General features: G+C 40.7%; 1 protein-coding gene and 2 pseudogenes across 1 annotated transcript in view; all 3 read right to left on the reverse strand.

Moving 5' to 3' along the window:
- The window catches only part of LOC148366253 (ral guanine nucleotide dissociation stimulator-like), a 50,675-nt gene extending 34,916 nt beyond the window's left edge, over positions 1 to 15,759 (reverse strand). The window contains exon 1 of the mRNA XM_088336694.1: positions 15,182 to 15,759. Coding sequence (XP_088192820.1) covers positions 15,182 to 15,202 — 21 coding nt within the window. The 5' untranslated portion in view covers positions 15,203 to 15,759. The remainder of the gene's footprint in view (positions 1 to 15,181) is intronic.
- On the reverse strand, positions 2,135 to 2,254 carry LOC148366254 (U2 spliceosomal RNA; annotated as a pseudogene).
- Positions 2,634 to 2,772, reverse strand: LOC148366255 (U2 spliceosomal RNA; annotated as a pseudogene).
- Positions 15,760 to 16,066: the final 307 nt, after the last annotated feature.

The following is a 16,066-nucleotide window of genomic DNA, read 5'->3' on the forward strand; positions in this document are numbered from 1 at the left end:
GTCTCCTTAAGTCCAAAATCAAGAGCCTTCAGCTGGTACAAAATACTGCAGCGAGGCTTTTAACTAAGACAAGAAAGTTTGATCACATTACCCCAATTTTAGCTAACCTGAATTGGATCCCTGTTAGCTTAAGATGTGATTTTAAGGTTCTGTTGGTAAATGGAATTGCTCCCTCATATCTTTCAGATTTAATTTCCCCCTATGTTCCGATCCAGAGCCTTTGCTCTGAAAATGCTGGTCTACTAGTGGTCTCAAGAGCCAAGAAGAGATCCGCAGTTTCGAGAGCGTTCTCCATTCGGGCCCCGGTGCTGTGGAATGCTCTTCCCTCTGAGATTCGATCTGCAACTTCAGTGGAACTGTTTAAATATAGGCTTAAAACACACTTCTATTCTATAGCATATGAATAACCTATATTTTATTTTGATAATACCTGTGTATTATTTGTTATTGCAACATCCATTGCAGCCTGGTCATCCTGTATGGGGGATTACTTCATGTGCGGTCCCTTCTCAAGGTTTCATCATTTTCCTCATGTTTAGGTTTTTTTAGTTTTTCTTGCCCTCATGTAGGTTTTAGATCAGGGGATGGTGTAATAATAGTCTGTGCAGCCCTTTGAGACTCTTTGTGATTAAGGGCTATAAAAATAAACATGAATTGACATGACGATTGCCATGTCGCCCAATTGGCCCCGCCTGTGTGGCGCCAGCTGTGGCCCGTTGATTGGCTTTCTGTCTATTTAAGCTCAGTGCTCTCGCTCTTCCTTTGTCAGTCCGTCAACAAACCTCTGCCCCGCAAGATGTGGGTTTTGACCCGGTCCCGTTTCCTGTTGGTATTTTCTGTCCGGCATTGTTCCCGTTTATTTTGTCCCGTTTAATATTGTATCCAGTTTCGTCCTGTTTGGTTTGTCCTGTTTAATTTCAATATCCTGTTTTGATATCATTCCTGTCTGTCCCGTTGTTTAATATCGATTTCTAGTTTCATTCCCGTCTAGTTTGTCCTGTTTAACTTCTGATATTAAAAAATAACATTTTTTCTGACTATTTTAAAATGACTTGACTTGACTTTGCTTTTGTCAAAGAATAGAAATTTCTAAACAACTCCAAACATTTGAACGGTAGTGTACGTCTTTTTCATAATAAAATTGAGCGGTATTTTGGCAAGAAAAGGGACTAATATTTACTGGAACAAACTACAATTTGCTTGTTTCGAAAACAAAGGCCAATTATTTTTTGTTTTGTTTGTTTATTTTTTAGAAAAAGATCTTGACTTAAAAAAATCAATTATTTTTCCAGCACAAATTTTAAAAGAATTAGTGAAAAGAAAACAGCAATATTTACATGGATTATTTAGCCTCTGCAAAGAATGACAAATATGCTCTTAAAAATGACAATTTTTTTGTTGCTGTTAAAAATACAACTGTTTTCTTAAAGGGACAGTGTGTGTGTGTGTGTTATTGAGCACCGGCTGATGGTAAAAAAATATTTTGTTTAAAAAAACTATACTGATTAAGGAAACAAAGCAAATATACATGAATTATCATAAACGTGATTTTTTTAAATACCAGTAAATAAAGATATTAGTATTTTTTTACATAACAAGAGCCTTACATAGTGCGGGCTGAAATAATTGTCTGACATATTCCTGCTACGGGACCCCAGAAGAACAAATCATTACAAAAGGCTTGGCAAAAAAAAGTTTAAAAAAGATGATGCGGTTTGGTCATTATGAGCGTCCGTAGTTTGTTTACTTCCTTGTGTTGTTTTGTACTCGTTTGGACTACATTTACTACCGTAAATCCCGGACTACAGAGCGCACCTGATTATAAGCCGCACCCACCACATTTTAAGAGGATAACCGCTTTTTTACTTACACAAGCCGCACCTGCATATAAGCCGCATGCTCCCACATTAAAACGTGTAACACAATCACGAAATTAACCCAAGCCCGACTTTAAGTCCCGCAATAGTAGGGGGGGTTGGGGTTTTTAAGGGTTATTGATCTATCGTCGTTATTCATTATCCATTATCCGTTATCGGTCAGTTCATAATACGCGACAAAGCCTAGGAGCCGGGACACTTACTCTCAGCCAAAAGGCCAAGCTAAGGTCCTAGCCCTAAAGCCTTGCTGCGATCATTGCGAATGCACCGTTCCCGGAGGTACTGCAATACCGGGCCGATGCGTGGAGTGGACAGAGCAAGCTCTTATTCCATCTCCGAAATGCAAAAATCAAAGATCATGGCAAGAATGAAACTAAATGTCCTTCATTAAAGTCCACAGTCTAAAAATCACAGCTCTTGTAGTGTTCAAGTGGGGGGGTTTTTAAGGGTTATTGATCTATCTTCGTTATTCATTATCCATTATTCGTTATCGGTCAGTTCATTATATGTTACAAAGCCTAGGAGCCGGGACACTTACTCTCAGCCAAAAGGCTAAGCTAAGGTCCTAGCCCTAAAGCCTTGTGTAGTGTTCAATGAGGGGGGTTTTTAAGGGTTATTGATCTATCTTCGTTATTCATTATCCATTATCCGTTATCGGTCAGTTCATAATACGCTACAAAGCCTAGGAGCCGGGACATTTACTCTCAGCCAAAAGGCCAAGCTAAGGTCCTAGCCCCAAAGCCTTGCTGCGATCATTGCGAATGCACCGTTCCCGGAGGTACTGCAATACCGGGCCGATGCGTGGAGTGGACAGAGCAAGCTCATATTCCATCTACACAGTCCAAAAACAACAGCTGGCAAATTGAACGTGAAATGATACCGGTACTTAAGTTATGACGCAGACCTGCAGAGTCCGGGTCCCGTTGAAAATAATCCAAGAAAAAAAAAAAGTATATTTCCAAAGGTAAGGGTGGGAAAAATATATATTCACTATTGTCCGCTGCATCCACAAACACGTCTCACCTTTACTCCACTTCCCATCAGCCCCCGTTGTATTCGCCCCTTCTTTTTGATTCGCCCGTGGAAAAAATATCAGAATAAGTCTCTAAAATAAATACATTACAAAAATATACAGTTGCAAATACATATTATACATGGTTACATATATTTACAAAGAAAAACTAGAGAGTTTTCAAAGCTTTAATAATAATACTATAACATTTATCCCAAACCGTGTCTGTGAAGGGTAGCAAAACGCTACTAGAAACACGCTCGCAACTCGAGGAAACGGGTCTGTTAAAAAAAATACAGTATTTGTAAAAATCACGATAAACCGTGCTCATCTTCCTCCTTATAACTGACATCATTAAAGTCGTCTTCCCCAGTATGGGAAAGAGACTTTGTCATATAGACGTCGTCCTACGCTCCTTTATTCAAAAACACGCTCGCAGCACACTCGCATATATTCCACCGGTCTAAATCTTACCTTTTGTACTCGAGCACCGCTGGCGGCTGTTAGAAAAAATACATAATAAGCCGCAGGGTTGAACATTTGGGGAAAAAGTAGCGGCTTATAGTCCGGAATTTACGGTAGTCAAATAATACACTCAGTCCCTTAATTTTCATTGTAATCTCTATTTTCACGAATGGATTTATGACAACCCATACTATATACAAGAGCAAGTGATCAACCACGACATTACATGTGCTCTTTTAAAAACAAACAAAAACAGCTCGATACGAGAACAAACAGAACAAGAACAGCACCATTGTGTTCTTGTTGTTGCGCTAAGTAACAAATGATCTCTATTAGTAGTAATACTTTGGCTGATAATAGTCAACTATTTTTGTAATATGTTTCATTTTAGCTCTAAATCCCACCCCCACATTATCTATAAGGCCGGGCAGACCTGTGTTCCGGTTCCGTCCAAGTCCGCAGCCTCCCAGCAGCCTCCCGATCGGACCAGCAGCCCGCAAGTCCACCAACGGCCCCAGGTCCCCATCTCAGAACCCCAAAGGCACCCACTCACTAGCTGGAGGCCTGTTTGCTGCCGCGGTGCCCCCTCAAAAGTGGGGCAAAAGGCCTGGCGGATACCCTGGCTCTCCCCACATGTTTGCTTTTCCAGCTGTGTCAACAGCCGCAGGAAGGACGCTGGGAAAAAATTAACTTGTGGAGACTTGAAAGGAGGCCGGCCGGGGTGAAGCCACTTGGACCGGGAGCTAACCACGAGGACGAGCAGAGTAAAAGAAACTAGGCAAGGCACTGACACATACAAAGTGTAGGACGTTTTTGTAAGAAATAGGGGATTAATTACACAAACACACACTTGGGTTGAGCGTGCAACGACGCAGCTTCATTCGATGACTCGAATGCAATCACCTCTTGCACAGAGAATTCACGATAAAGGCCTTGCACAATGGAAATGTACACAACCCGTGAAAATAACACACGTGACCAGCGGCTGCCATTATTGCAGGATTTTGTTGACAAAGAAAACATGGAATGAGGACTTTAAATGCATCTGAAATCAAAAACTTCCAGGAAAAAGATGGGGCTCCGTGGATCAATTGGCTGACGATTAAAATAAGAAGTCTAAAGAAAACTTGGCAATGTGAACATATGCCAACTTATTCAGTGCCATAACGCATACATAGGTTTTCAGAAGCGTTCCCTGAGTGCCAAAATGTAAAAAAAACTAGGCTTTGGTGCTGCGTATTAGTAAGTATCAAGCCTCTGGGAATGTTTTCAGTATGATAAATCACCACTGGATGGCGGAAATGGCTTCGATCAGATCTTTGTCCACATATCGGGAGGCCCCACTTACTCGGGTTACTTCCTTTATCCAGAAATTGAGAATGTGTGTGTGGACCTTGAGTGCAATGTTCCCTCTAATTTTCCACGGGTCTGAGCGTTCACACAAAGTCGGTGAGCAGCGCTTGAAACAACAGTGAGCAACCATAATCCCAAGTGTGGCAAGATAATTATTTATCAAACATGTCCAAAACTTGACATCAAGTTACATTTTGCTGAGTTTCCGGCAATGCAAAATGATTTTTCTCTTTTGAATGAATTGACTCATGTACTATTGCAAAGGTTGTACGGCCTACAAACGTCCTTTGTTCTTACAATTCTTTCACAAGATATCCATTTATTTCCTGATATATTTTGTCGCATAATATTAACATTTTTGGGGGCTTATTTAGTCGGTTGTAAGATACAGAACTCTACTTATTCACATTTTTTAGGGGAAGTACAATGTTGGCAACAAGATTCACTTGATATAATTGGAAATTATTTGAATGCAAAACAAACTTTTTCTTCTTTTTTCCGTGTTTTTTTTTCTACTTTTTTAAAAATTCCTTTAAAAAAAATCTCATTGTGTTCATTTTTTCCGAGCTGTTACTTTTTTCTTTTTGTTCTCTATTTACCTTTTTCCTACATTTCTTTCTTTTCTTTTTTCCTGGCTTTTTTCTAAATGTTTCCTTCTTTTTTCTCTTCCTTTTGTTTCTTTTTTTCTTAGCTTTTCACTACTTTTTCATTTTGGATTTTTTTTTTCTTTTTTGTTCTATTACCCCTTCCTTTAAGTCATTTTGTGCATAATTTTACATAATATTTGGTCATGTTGGGATTAAAGAAGCAAAAACAACCCGAAGAGCCGGTTCCTTTTAGTGAGCTGAGCAGAAGAAGCCGGTTCCCCGAAAAACTCTTCTAACTTTACTCAACTTCGTTCTACTCTGACTCGACTTAAAAATACCGCATTTAGGACACAACGTCAGGGGAACCCGTGTATTTTTACCTTCATGCCCTGTAACTTTGACTTGAGTCGCTTCTTAATTAGTAATTTTGAGCCCTCATTTTTGTGCGCTGGCTCGATTTTCTTGTGCGCTGAGAATGTGCGAGCACTGCGCAATTGCGCACGCGCGCAGCTTAGAGGGAACACTGCTTGAGTGACCGAAATAGTATGATCTCGTCACTGGAGACATCGTGCCCTGAAAGGTTCTTGCAAAAGTTCATACATTATTTATGCATAAAATCAGTGCTCTAGCAATTAAGTGTTATTTGGCAAGCAAAGTGTCCTTGCATTTATGGAGAGCATTGTTTAGATATTGGCTGGCACTTCCCATTTGAGAGAATCGTCTGGCATTAAATGAGATAAGCAAGTGATAAAAACGATTGTGGTTTCACAATTTTTTTCCCCAAAATGTTTAATGGCACCCATTTGAAGTTGGCTGTAAAAGTAGACACGGGGTTATTTTTCTTATTCTTATTCCACATATTGTATACATGATCTAGATATGAATTGGTAATCGGTATTGTGCTCAACACCTTGCGCTTTGTATTTCTCTCTAAAGAACAAGCTCACACAGGACCAGCAGAGGCACGATTAGACACGTACAAAAACAAGTTTACGCGCAAACACACCCAGATGTAACCTTAACCCTGGTTTTAAACAACTGAACCTACACTTGACTCCTTACTGTCTGGAGGTAGTCTTAATCCAAAGAATTTCTGACACTAAAAACCCAAATTAAAACTGTAAATTGAAACCCTGATGCTGTTTTGGAACTCAAATTTTGACACATGACTACCGTATTTTCCGCACTATAAGGCGCACATAAAATCTGATTTTTTTTTTAAAAGCTGACTATGCGCCTTATAATCCGGTGCGCCTTATATATGGATCAATATTGAATTACAAGGTCTCGCAACTTACGGTAAGCAGCCACCGACTCCATTTTTCGCGTAGAAGAAGAAGTGCGCTGTGCATACTGGGAAATATTAAACAACGATTCTCTTATTTGTGCGTTTGTATAAAGACCCTGAAATGGCTCCTATTAAGAGACACGCATAGACCGCAGAGTTTAAACTCAAGGCGATCAGTCACGCAGTAGAACACGGGAATAGAGCAGCAGCGAGAGAGTTCAACATTAATGAATCGAACACGAGAGTGGCTCGAGCCGGCAGAATTAAGAGTCCCCCTAGGAACTCGCTAACTGAACAATGGTTCCATGGGTGAATTATGTAAAACCCATTACAACGTTTTACATTTTACAGTTATTATGTTATTGTTTTACTGTTATTGTTTTGCACTTGTTGTTTTTGCACATTACGAGTGTCACTATATTGCGATTGCACTAACGTTTAATTTACCATCACAGTATCAGACGTTTTTTTGCGTGTTGACTAAATGGAGGAAAAGTAAAATGTTATGCCTTGCTGTTGTTCAAAGATGTTAAAGATGTGTCACGAAAATGCTTTACCTTAGAGAAAATAATAAAACGGGTGTTTATTCATTTTGGGAGTGAATGGAGTTGTGGAAAGCTTGTTTGTTATCTATTAATAAAGTTTGACTGACCTATCTGACTGTTTTGTTGACATTCCCTTTAGCGCGGCACCATCTAACAGTTGCATAACGTAACTACATCCTCTACTGTAGCCAAGTCAAGTTAAGTCACATTTATTTATGACGCCCTTAATCACAAAAATGTCTCACAGGATTACAATTACAAAATTGCACAATTACCTGATCTTAAACCAGCATGCACTTATAGCGCCTTATGATGGGGTGCGCCTTATGTATGGAAAAAGTTTAAAAATATATCATTCATTGAAGGTGCGCCTTATAACACGGTGCGCCTTATAGTGCGGAAAATACGGTACCTTATATACTGAATAGTGACTTTTTACCCTCATTTGAAAATTAGATAGTCTATAAACCTTATTTAACTATTTCCTTGAAAGTAAAGCTTTAACCTTAACTTAAAACCCTAATAAATTACCAAACCCTGATTTACAAGTCTCTGGTTTTCTTGAAACTGTCACAAGTGTGTATAACCTTAAGCCTGGCCCGTACCCCTTAGATGACACACGAACACAGGTAATAATAAAAAAGGTATTGGTAACTTGGAACCTGCCTCAAAACCCAATTTATAGCCACAATAATGTTTTATGGATTCAAAATTAATTTGGAGCCCTCGAGTAAAAGCCCAACTCTGAATTCGAACCATAAATAGAAACCCTAACACTATCTTGTAATTTTTTTCAAATGCCTAGCCCTAATCCATACAAAAATCTAAACCATGGTTGATGCCCTATGTATTTGTCATGCTAATTTGAAGACGGAAAAATGCATTAAACTCATCTTGTGAATGTAATTTGAAACCCTACCTGGAACTCGCAAACCTTAAAGGTGGGGTCCGTCATTTGAGGGATCCTTAAAAAGGTTAAACGCTAAAGATTTTCCCCATATTCAAAGAGTCCTTATGCTTTTTTTTCCACCACACCTATGTGCTTTTATCTTACTTTTAGCATTGTTGTTCGGGGCAGAACACATTACGCAAGAGGAATGAGAGAGGGAGAGTTGGGGGTGGAGAGTGACTTTATGCTCGTCCCTGTGTTTTTTTGTTCGCATTTATTAGATGCCTCCGTAAAAACAGTTGGTATTAGGTGCAAATCAACAAAAAATTGGTAAATTTCTTCAGTGTTGGTAATAAGTCGAAACATAATACGAAAAGTGGTAACGACGGCAATAATTCCGGCACAAAAAAACAGCGGATAAATTCTTCAGGAGACCGCGAAGGCAAGGAAAACACGTGTTTTGAAGCGAATGATTCGATGAAAGATAAACAAAAGAATACTGCTAGCAAGAAAAGGACTTTTCTGCCAAAATGGACTCAATTATATTCCTGGTTACGCTATGAGGAGGATGATAATGGAGGCTACATGGTCTGTGATGCGTGCACCCAGCGTGCCAAAAAAACTGGATTGCATAAATCATCTCGCAATACAAACTTTCAGAAAAGCACATTGGATCGGCACAACGACAATGAAAACCACAAATTCGCTATGGAAATTCCGTTGTTGCAATTGGACCTTGAGAAGGCATTAGAACTGTGGCGGGACAGCAAACCACGAAGAATATATGAACTGAAAAATCTGAAGTGATTAAAACTGCATGAATATATAGACTAATATTTCAGCAATATTATTTTGTATAATGTACAATATTTTTGTGAACTGAAAAATCTGATGTGATAACTGCTTTGTCTTACCAATTAAGTGTGATGGTTAAAACTGAATGAATATATGGATTTAGATATTTATTTACATATTTGACGCCGATTTACAATTTCAACCTCGATAACACTAAATTTTGGGGACCCATAGATCTCTGTTGGGACCCATAGATTTTTGAGCATGCGAGTCCCCGGGACCCATCACTTTTCAGAGGTAAAATGAACACTGAACTCAGAAGAGGTATCTCAGATTCGCATGCATGTATAAAAGTAGATGGCGCTCTCACCAAGTGGTCCGTGAGATATATGGGCAGGTGCAAAGCGCCCATCATGGTGGCGGGCTGCTGCGCCAGGGCTCGCGGAACATTGAAGCTCTCCTCCATGATGTTGCATCAACCGCACCCTCGTCCTGCTCCGCAACTAGTCCTGGAGGACTAATCTCTGTTGACTAGTCCCCGTGGACTAGTTTAATGCTTCCCATTCAGTTCATGAGATGTCTTCTGAACCACAGGTTGCAATCATGCAGCGGCACAGTTTGCCTAAGCATCCACACTAGATTGTTGTCAGTGGAGGGAGGGGGGGTTATTGCAGCTCTGCGCCTCCCATCTCATCCCTCTCTTTTACACTCCCTATTCTGATTTCCATCACTGTCTCATCCTCTTTTTATCTGCCTAACAACTGCTATTTAAGGTCAACAAAAACATAGCGCCAGAAAACATCCATTAATTATTCATTCGGAAAGAGGGAAATTATAATTTAAGGGGCTGTAGTGAATTCATAATCCCAAAAGGTGAGAACCACCAGGAAAAGTATGTGTGTGTCAGTGTGTGGAGTCAAGCTTTGGAACGGTTTGCAAGACGAGATCAAACGGTGTCCAAGATTTAGATACAAAGAAACATTCCTGGCGGAATACAGAGATGAGGAGGGTGGGGTATGAGTGGTGCGGGAGATCGGGAATAGTGCGTCTAGTTAATTTTGTGTTATTGTTGCTATTCTTATATCGTAACTCTTATTATTAATATCATTACAATTGTTGTTATATCATTGGTGTATTTGGTGGGGAAGACAAAGGGGTAGGGAATATAAGCATTGCTTCTTACTACCCCTTTTCAAACATATTATGTAACATTATTTTGTTGTACTAGTAAAACATGCTTTCTCTATGCCGTAGACAACCAACCAAACTTGCTATTCACATTTATCTTTTTCGGCCAATTGCAGGCTTTGTTTTGTCCCTTTAGCCTATGCAAACCCCTTAAATGATAAAAAGGATCCGCCCCCTTTACCTCCGAATAACTTTAGCCAATAGTGATCGGTTCAACTGATGACTGACACATCTTTTTTTCGGCCAATTGCAGGGTTTGTTTGCCCCTTTAGCCTATCCGAGCCTGTAAATGATAACCTCCGAATAACTTTAGCCAATAGTGATCAATTCAAATGATGATTGACACATTGGTTAGCCAATGAAACGCCGGTATATAAATCCCATCATACACCGCGGACTACTTCACGTTCGGGGGAAAATCTAGTCGGCGGCTGTTGCATTAGTTGCAAGACTTTGCGACACACCATTGAGCCACATATAAGGCGTACTGTATTATAAGGCGCATGGTCAGCTTTTGAAAAAAATTAAGACTTTTAGGTGCGCCTTATAGTGTGGAAAATACGGTAACTGTGTTCCAGCAAAGCGTTACAATGGAATGTGTTACTCCCAACACTGCTTACAACCTTCCTTTTTCCATATTGCTTTCCCGTTCCTAACTCCTAACCGCACCACGCCGCTTCCACCCCCGGAGTCTTTTCTTTTAATCGTTACTCTGTCAGCAAATTGTTTTTTGTAGTAGCCCCTGCCGCTTAAGCTGCAATGCCCCCTCCTTCCTCCGGCCCCCTCCAGTGGCCCTCAAATCTGTTTTCTGTTCTTTTTCTTCTACTCTCCCTCCCTCTTTCTCTCTCTCTCCCTCTATGCCACCTGCTGGAATGTTGCAATCTCTCAACAAAGTGTCTCCTCTGTTGCCATGGCGCCTCGCCACCAGTCAATCAAAGGTCTACTTCCTGTCCACACAAGGAGCCCGACGCCTGCTCAGATTGAATCCAAATCATCCATTTGAGGTTTTACAATATGTAACTTTGACAAGTGTAACGAGCAGTGAGGAAGATTTTTAGGGGCGGGGGGGAGCAACTGTGTTGTTGTGATTTGGCATTTTTCCCCTCATTGATGCTGTGCAGGAAGTGAGAGTGAAAGCCGTCTTTGTGAGGCCGAACAATCGAGGTCGCTTACGCACTCGCTATACGCAGCACCGAGAACGATTATGTTTTCGAAGAAGGGTTTTTAAGATATACTTGGGCTTTTGACCTAGAATAATAAGGGTTTCTCTCAGCTCAGTGAGGGAATAGTCTTCTAATATGTAGTTCCTCCTGATTGTAAACGGCCAACAGGGGGCATTAAACATTCATTCACTGACACTAGCCAATGTCACAAGTACCCATATCTTAATGCAGCCATCATTTGGCACTTAGGCCAGAACATGGCTGGCAACAGATTTAACCGAGTCAGAGACAGTGCTTAGAGAAGCACAAGAAAAAAATGAGCTTTATCATGTCAAGCAATGGCCTTTAGTTTTCAAATATATCCACTGGTCGTCGCCAAAGCCAGGAGCCACTCGCAAAGTACCCACTGGAGCTGTATTTGCTGACTACCATCAATCAACCAGAGAATATTGAAGACACCCATTCCGATGGCTCTTTAATCAAAATGAAAATCACAGGTGTTTAAGACAATACGAAAAATACTAAATTGTTGTTTTTGCAAAAGTTAAGATTTAGCCCCTTTCTATAAAATATATAAAATTTAACAGTGAAGTTTCCATATTGAGTTAAACATTTTCCTAAAAAAAATAAAAAAAGAAGAAAAACATTTACATTATTAAATCAATCATTTAAATTAGTGTTTGTGTGCTATTTTCGTCGCTATCCAGTCCACGAGTTAAATAAACTAGTGGAAATGAATTCAATTTTTGTTTTTACTTTTCTTATGAATGCATTTAATAAATACAGATTACATTTAAGAGTGAAGGAAAAAATATATAAGGGGAAAAAAAAACTCAATAATCGTTTTATAATAGAATCCTACACCCCTGAATCATAATTCAATGATGAGCCTCCAAAAAGACCCCCAGCCCAACAGCTAAGGCACACTATTTATAAAATTAATTTAACAGTGCGAGGGTGTTTTTTTTCTACCATGTGGCCCTCGAGCTAAAATGAGTTTGACACCCCGACTTTAATGGTATTGACAGTTTCACAGTTAAAATGTTGTTGGTTTAATTAACCTTTAGTAAGGTTTTGTGGTCCCGGTTCGTTTAAATTAGGGTTTCAAGACCGTTTTTTTAAGGTAAGGTTTTTAGATCTATCCCCTCCCAAAGCTTTAGATCTCAGTGACACGTGTCCCAATGTGTATTTTTTTAATCGAGCGCTTCACTGACTGGCGTGATCGGCGTGATCGGCGCGATTCGGCGCCGCCTCGTTTCCCCCCCTTGCTTCTTTCGGTGCCGGGTGTTGGCAGTGGGCGGCCATGTTTGACGCCAGCGTGTGGGAACAAAGCTGCCATTGAGCCGCCATTCATGTGCTAATGACGCTAGCCACATAGCGGAGGATGTCCCGCTCATGAATCTGGTTGTCATGACAACCATCAGCCGCAGGGATCACCTCCTGTTGACTCACTGACAATGCAAATATTAATTGCATTGTTTACACCAATAGGAAAGGTCCAGTTTAGTGCTACTGAAGTCTACCCGGCAACAAGTGACTTCGATCATATTCAGGGATTGTTTATCCTGTCGTTCATTTATTTATTGCCTTTGGTTTGTAATGTTTTAATACAGGCTTCATACACCTTTTAATGGCCAAATTCAATCGTTTTTAAGGACTTTTATTGTTGTTTTTCTTACTGACAGCATGATGGAGGAAGAAATGCAATGGCAAAGCGACGCCACCAGAGCTGGCTTGTAGGCGTCAATTTTAAACAGTTTTATTTTTGCTTATTTAATGTGTGGTCTATAGAGATCAGACTGATGAGAAACATAGCAACAATTTCAAGCATTTACAACACTTCACCCAAAATTCCAGCCAGTTTCAAACTCTGAAAATAAACATTAAAATTTAAGAATTTTCAAGGATTTCAAGCACCTGTTCGATTCCTGTTATTAGTTTGTGTTTCCGAAATGTGATTATTAAAAAAAAATGGAGTTTTTTGTCTGTATTTTTTATATTTCCAGCATTTTCTCTCCCAATTTCGATAATAAACCCCCACAGTAATTTGCACAATGCAATAGTTGTTCACCACTCTATTGTTTATGATAATATGTTTCCGGGAAATGTATTTTATTTGGGAGTGTTCAGAACAAAATATTGATCAACATTTAAAAGTACATGCAAATAATGGACTACATCGTTGCATTTTTTCGGAATGGGTTAGTGTTATGAACACGAGTCCCAGAAATACAGTTTGGGTTATTACATGACGCTTAAAATCTTGGGTTTAAGTGTGTCAGGATCTTGATCTTAGAGTTTGAGCCCAAGAATAAAATTGTAACTGAAGTTTTGAAGAATAATCGCAAATGAAGTAGTAAATAAGAGTTTAAAAATCGCAATTTGAAGACTTAAGGAGCGAGGCACATGGGTACAAACATACACAAAAGCTAACAGATGTACATCTTCTATTGTGAAATTTAAGTCTTAACGTTTAAAAAACGCTGTTCTCTTTAACACAGACGCATTTTTTGAGGAGTTTTTGACCTTTTCCATGTAACATCAAGTAACCAGGGTTGATTTTACATTACTCAAATAATTTCAAAAACTCACCCGATAAAAGCGTCGTGTAAAATGACAGTAATATGTAGCAGTCACAGTTGCCATGGCGCCCAATTGGCCCCGCCCTTGTGGCACCAGCTGCGGCTCGTTGACAGATTGGCTTTCCATCTATTTAAACTCACTGCTCTCACTCTTCCTTTGTCAGTCCGTCAACAAACCTCTGCCCCGCAAGACGTGGGTTTCGACTTGGTCCTGTTTCCTGTTGGTATTTCCTGTCCAGTACTGTTTCCGTTTATTTTGTCCTGTTTGATATCGGTTTCCAGTTTTGTTCCCATCTAGTTTGTCCTGTTCAATTTCGATGTCCTGTTTTGTAATCAATCCTGTCTGTCCCGTTGTTTAATATCGGTTTCCAGCTTTGTTCCCGTCTAGTTTGTCCTGTTTAGTTTTGATATCAATCGTGTCTGTCCTGTCCTGTCCGGTATCGACCCCATCTGTCCGATATCTGCTCGGGCAATTAGTATCGATCTCGTCGGCCTCTGGCTTCCTATCAATCCACGCCAGACTGCTCCCTAACAGGCATGACTCCCCATTTCCCGTAAAATAAAAGGCTTGTGTGAGAAACGTCACTCTTTTGGGTCCTGATCCGGTTCTTGAGAGGAGCTTACGTTTATAGTTGTAGGAAGTTCCTCCCATTACCATTTACTACTGGGAAACCCTACCCTATTGTTTTTGCATGGCGAATTATAAATGTCCATAACTAATACACATTTCATAGTGAAATGAAATGATCTGCATTTATATAGCGCTTTTCAAGTCAATGACTTCCCAAAGCGCTTTAGAATGTGCTTTACATTTCCCAATAGCGGCCGTGCAGCCATGTAAGGCGCTAACCTGCTTATTGGGGTATTAGGGGTTCAGTGTCTTACCCAAGGACACTTCGACATGTAACACTGATTTGAACTGCGATCTCTTGATCCCGAGACGGGCCCTCTACCTCCTGAGCTACTGCCGCCCTGTTTAGGCGTAACATGCACCTGTCCATCTAGGTGTGACCCGTCTGGGGCGACGACACCCCATGGCAAACAAATTAATGCCAGCTGCCGTTAATCACGAAGAAAGAAATACAATGGCGAAGCTGAGCCAACAGAGAGCATTCTTGGCGTCATTTCTAAGCAGACTTGTTGTGAAACATGGCGACAGTTTCAATCATTTACAAGCACTTCACCCAAAATCCAAGCACCTTGAAAACACAACTTTAAATTCAAATATTTTCACAGATTTTAAGCACCCCTACGAACCCTCTAGGGTGTTCATTATACAAATGTGGTATTTTGGCACCAATACCAGGTAACTGCACTCCATACCCTTACAATCTCAGGTGAGAATGAGTTCAACTGGCCGTATACATACAAACCCTAGGTGCAAATGCATTTGAAAGGGAAAGGGTATCTCAATTCTCCCCCTTCCCCGAATCTCACCTGTTTTTCCAGCATGATCATTCTCTCGCCGTCATGACCTTCATGAGCGTGCCGAGGTGCTCCTTCAGTCGGCCAGTCAGTCGCTCTCCTCTGCTAGCATCCCCGCGGAGAGAAAGGCTGGAAAAAAAGAACCAGGGTGGCAGGGAAAAAGAGCGCTAGCTATTTTAGCCGATATGCTAATCCACGACTAAGGCATTTAAATGTCCTCCTCGCCCAAAGCGTGTCTCCACATGGCGGGGTGGGACGCAGAAAAACACCGAGGCGTGGAAAAAAAACTGCCAGCCGTGGAGCTAACGTGATAGCTTAGCGTTAGCCGGCTAAAAAGCGAGCGATGGTGTTTATTTATCATTTCCCTCTCTCATCCGAGAACAACACGACGTTGGAGGCTTGAAGAAAAAGATGTCCTCCAGCGTCGGTTCTCCACGTAGAAGATCCATCATCGTCTCGTTGTTTTTTTATCTCCCCCCCGGACGAGGAGCGGGCGATCCTCCTTGGATGCGGCGATAGCACCGCCACGGTGGATGCTTTAATGGATGCTGGGGAAGGCTGAGGCGAATCTGTGCTCTTCGTGATCACTGGTATGCTGTTTACGACGACCGTGAACGCAGCACACGTAGAGAGAGCTCCCACAAAGAGGAAGGCGGTAGAAAATCTGGAGGGGCAGCGAACGCACCCTAGTTACTGAGTGAGAAGCTTCCGCGACTTTACCACATAAACCAAAGTTGTGAACAGGGTTGGGTAGGGTTACTTTAACTTGATTACTTTAATTACTTTTGGATTACTCCAATACCAAATATGCTAATTAAAGACAAAAGAAACCAAATCTGAATAAAATGATGACTCACAACACGTGGTAAGCTTTCTCTCCTGGCTTAGATCTCTTTG

This window comes from Urocampus carinirostris, chromosome 5 (genome assembly GCF_059441175.1).
Source record: "Urocampus carinirostris isolate Australia breed hairy pipefish chromosome 5, RoL_Ucar_1.0, whole genome shotgun sequence".
Lineage (NCBI taxonomy): Eukaryota > Metazoa > Chordata > Actinopteri > Syngnathiformes > Syngnathidae > Urocampus > Urocampus carinirostris.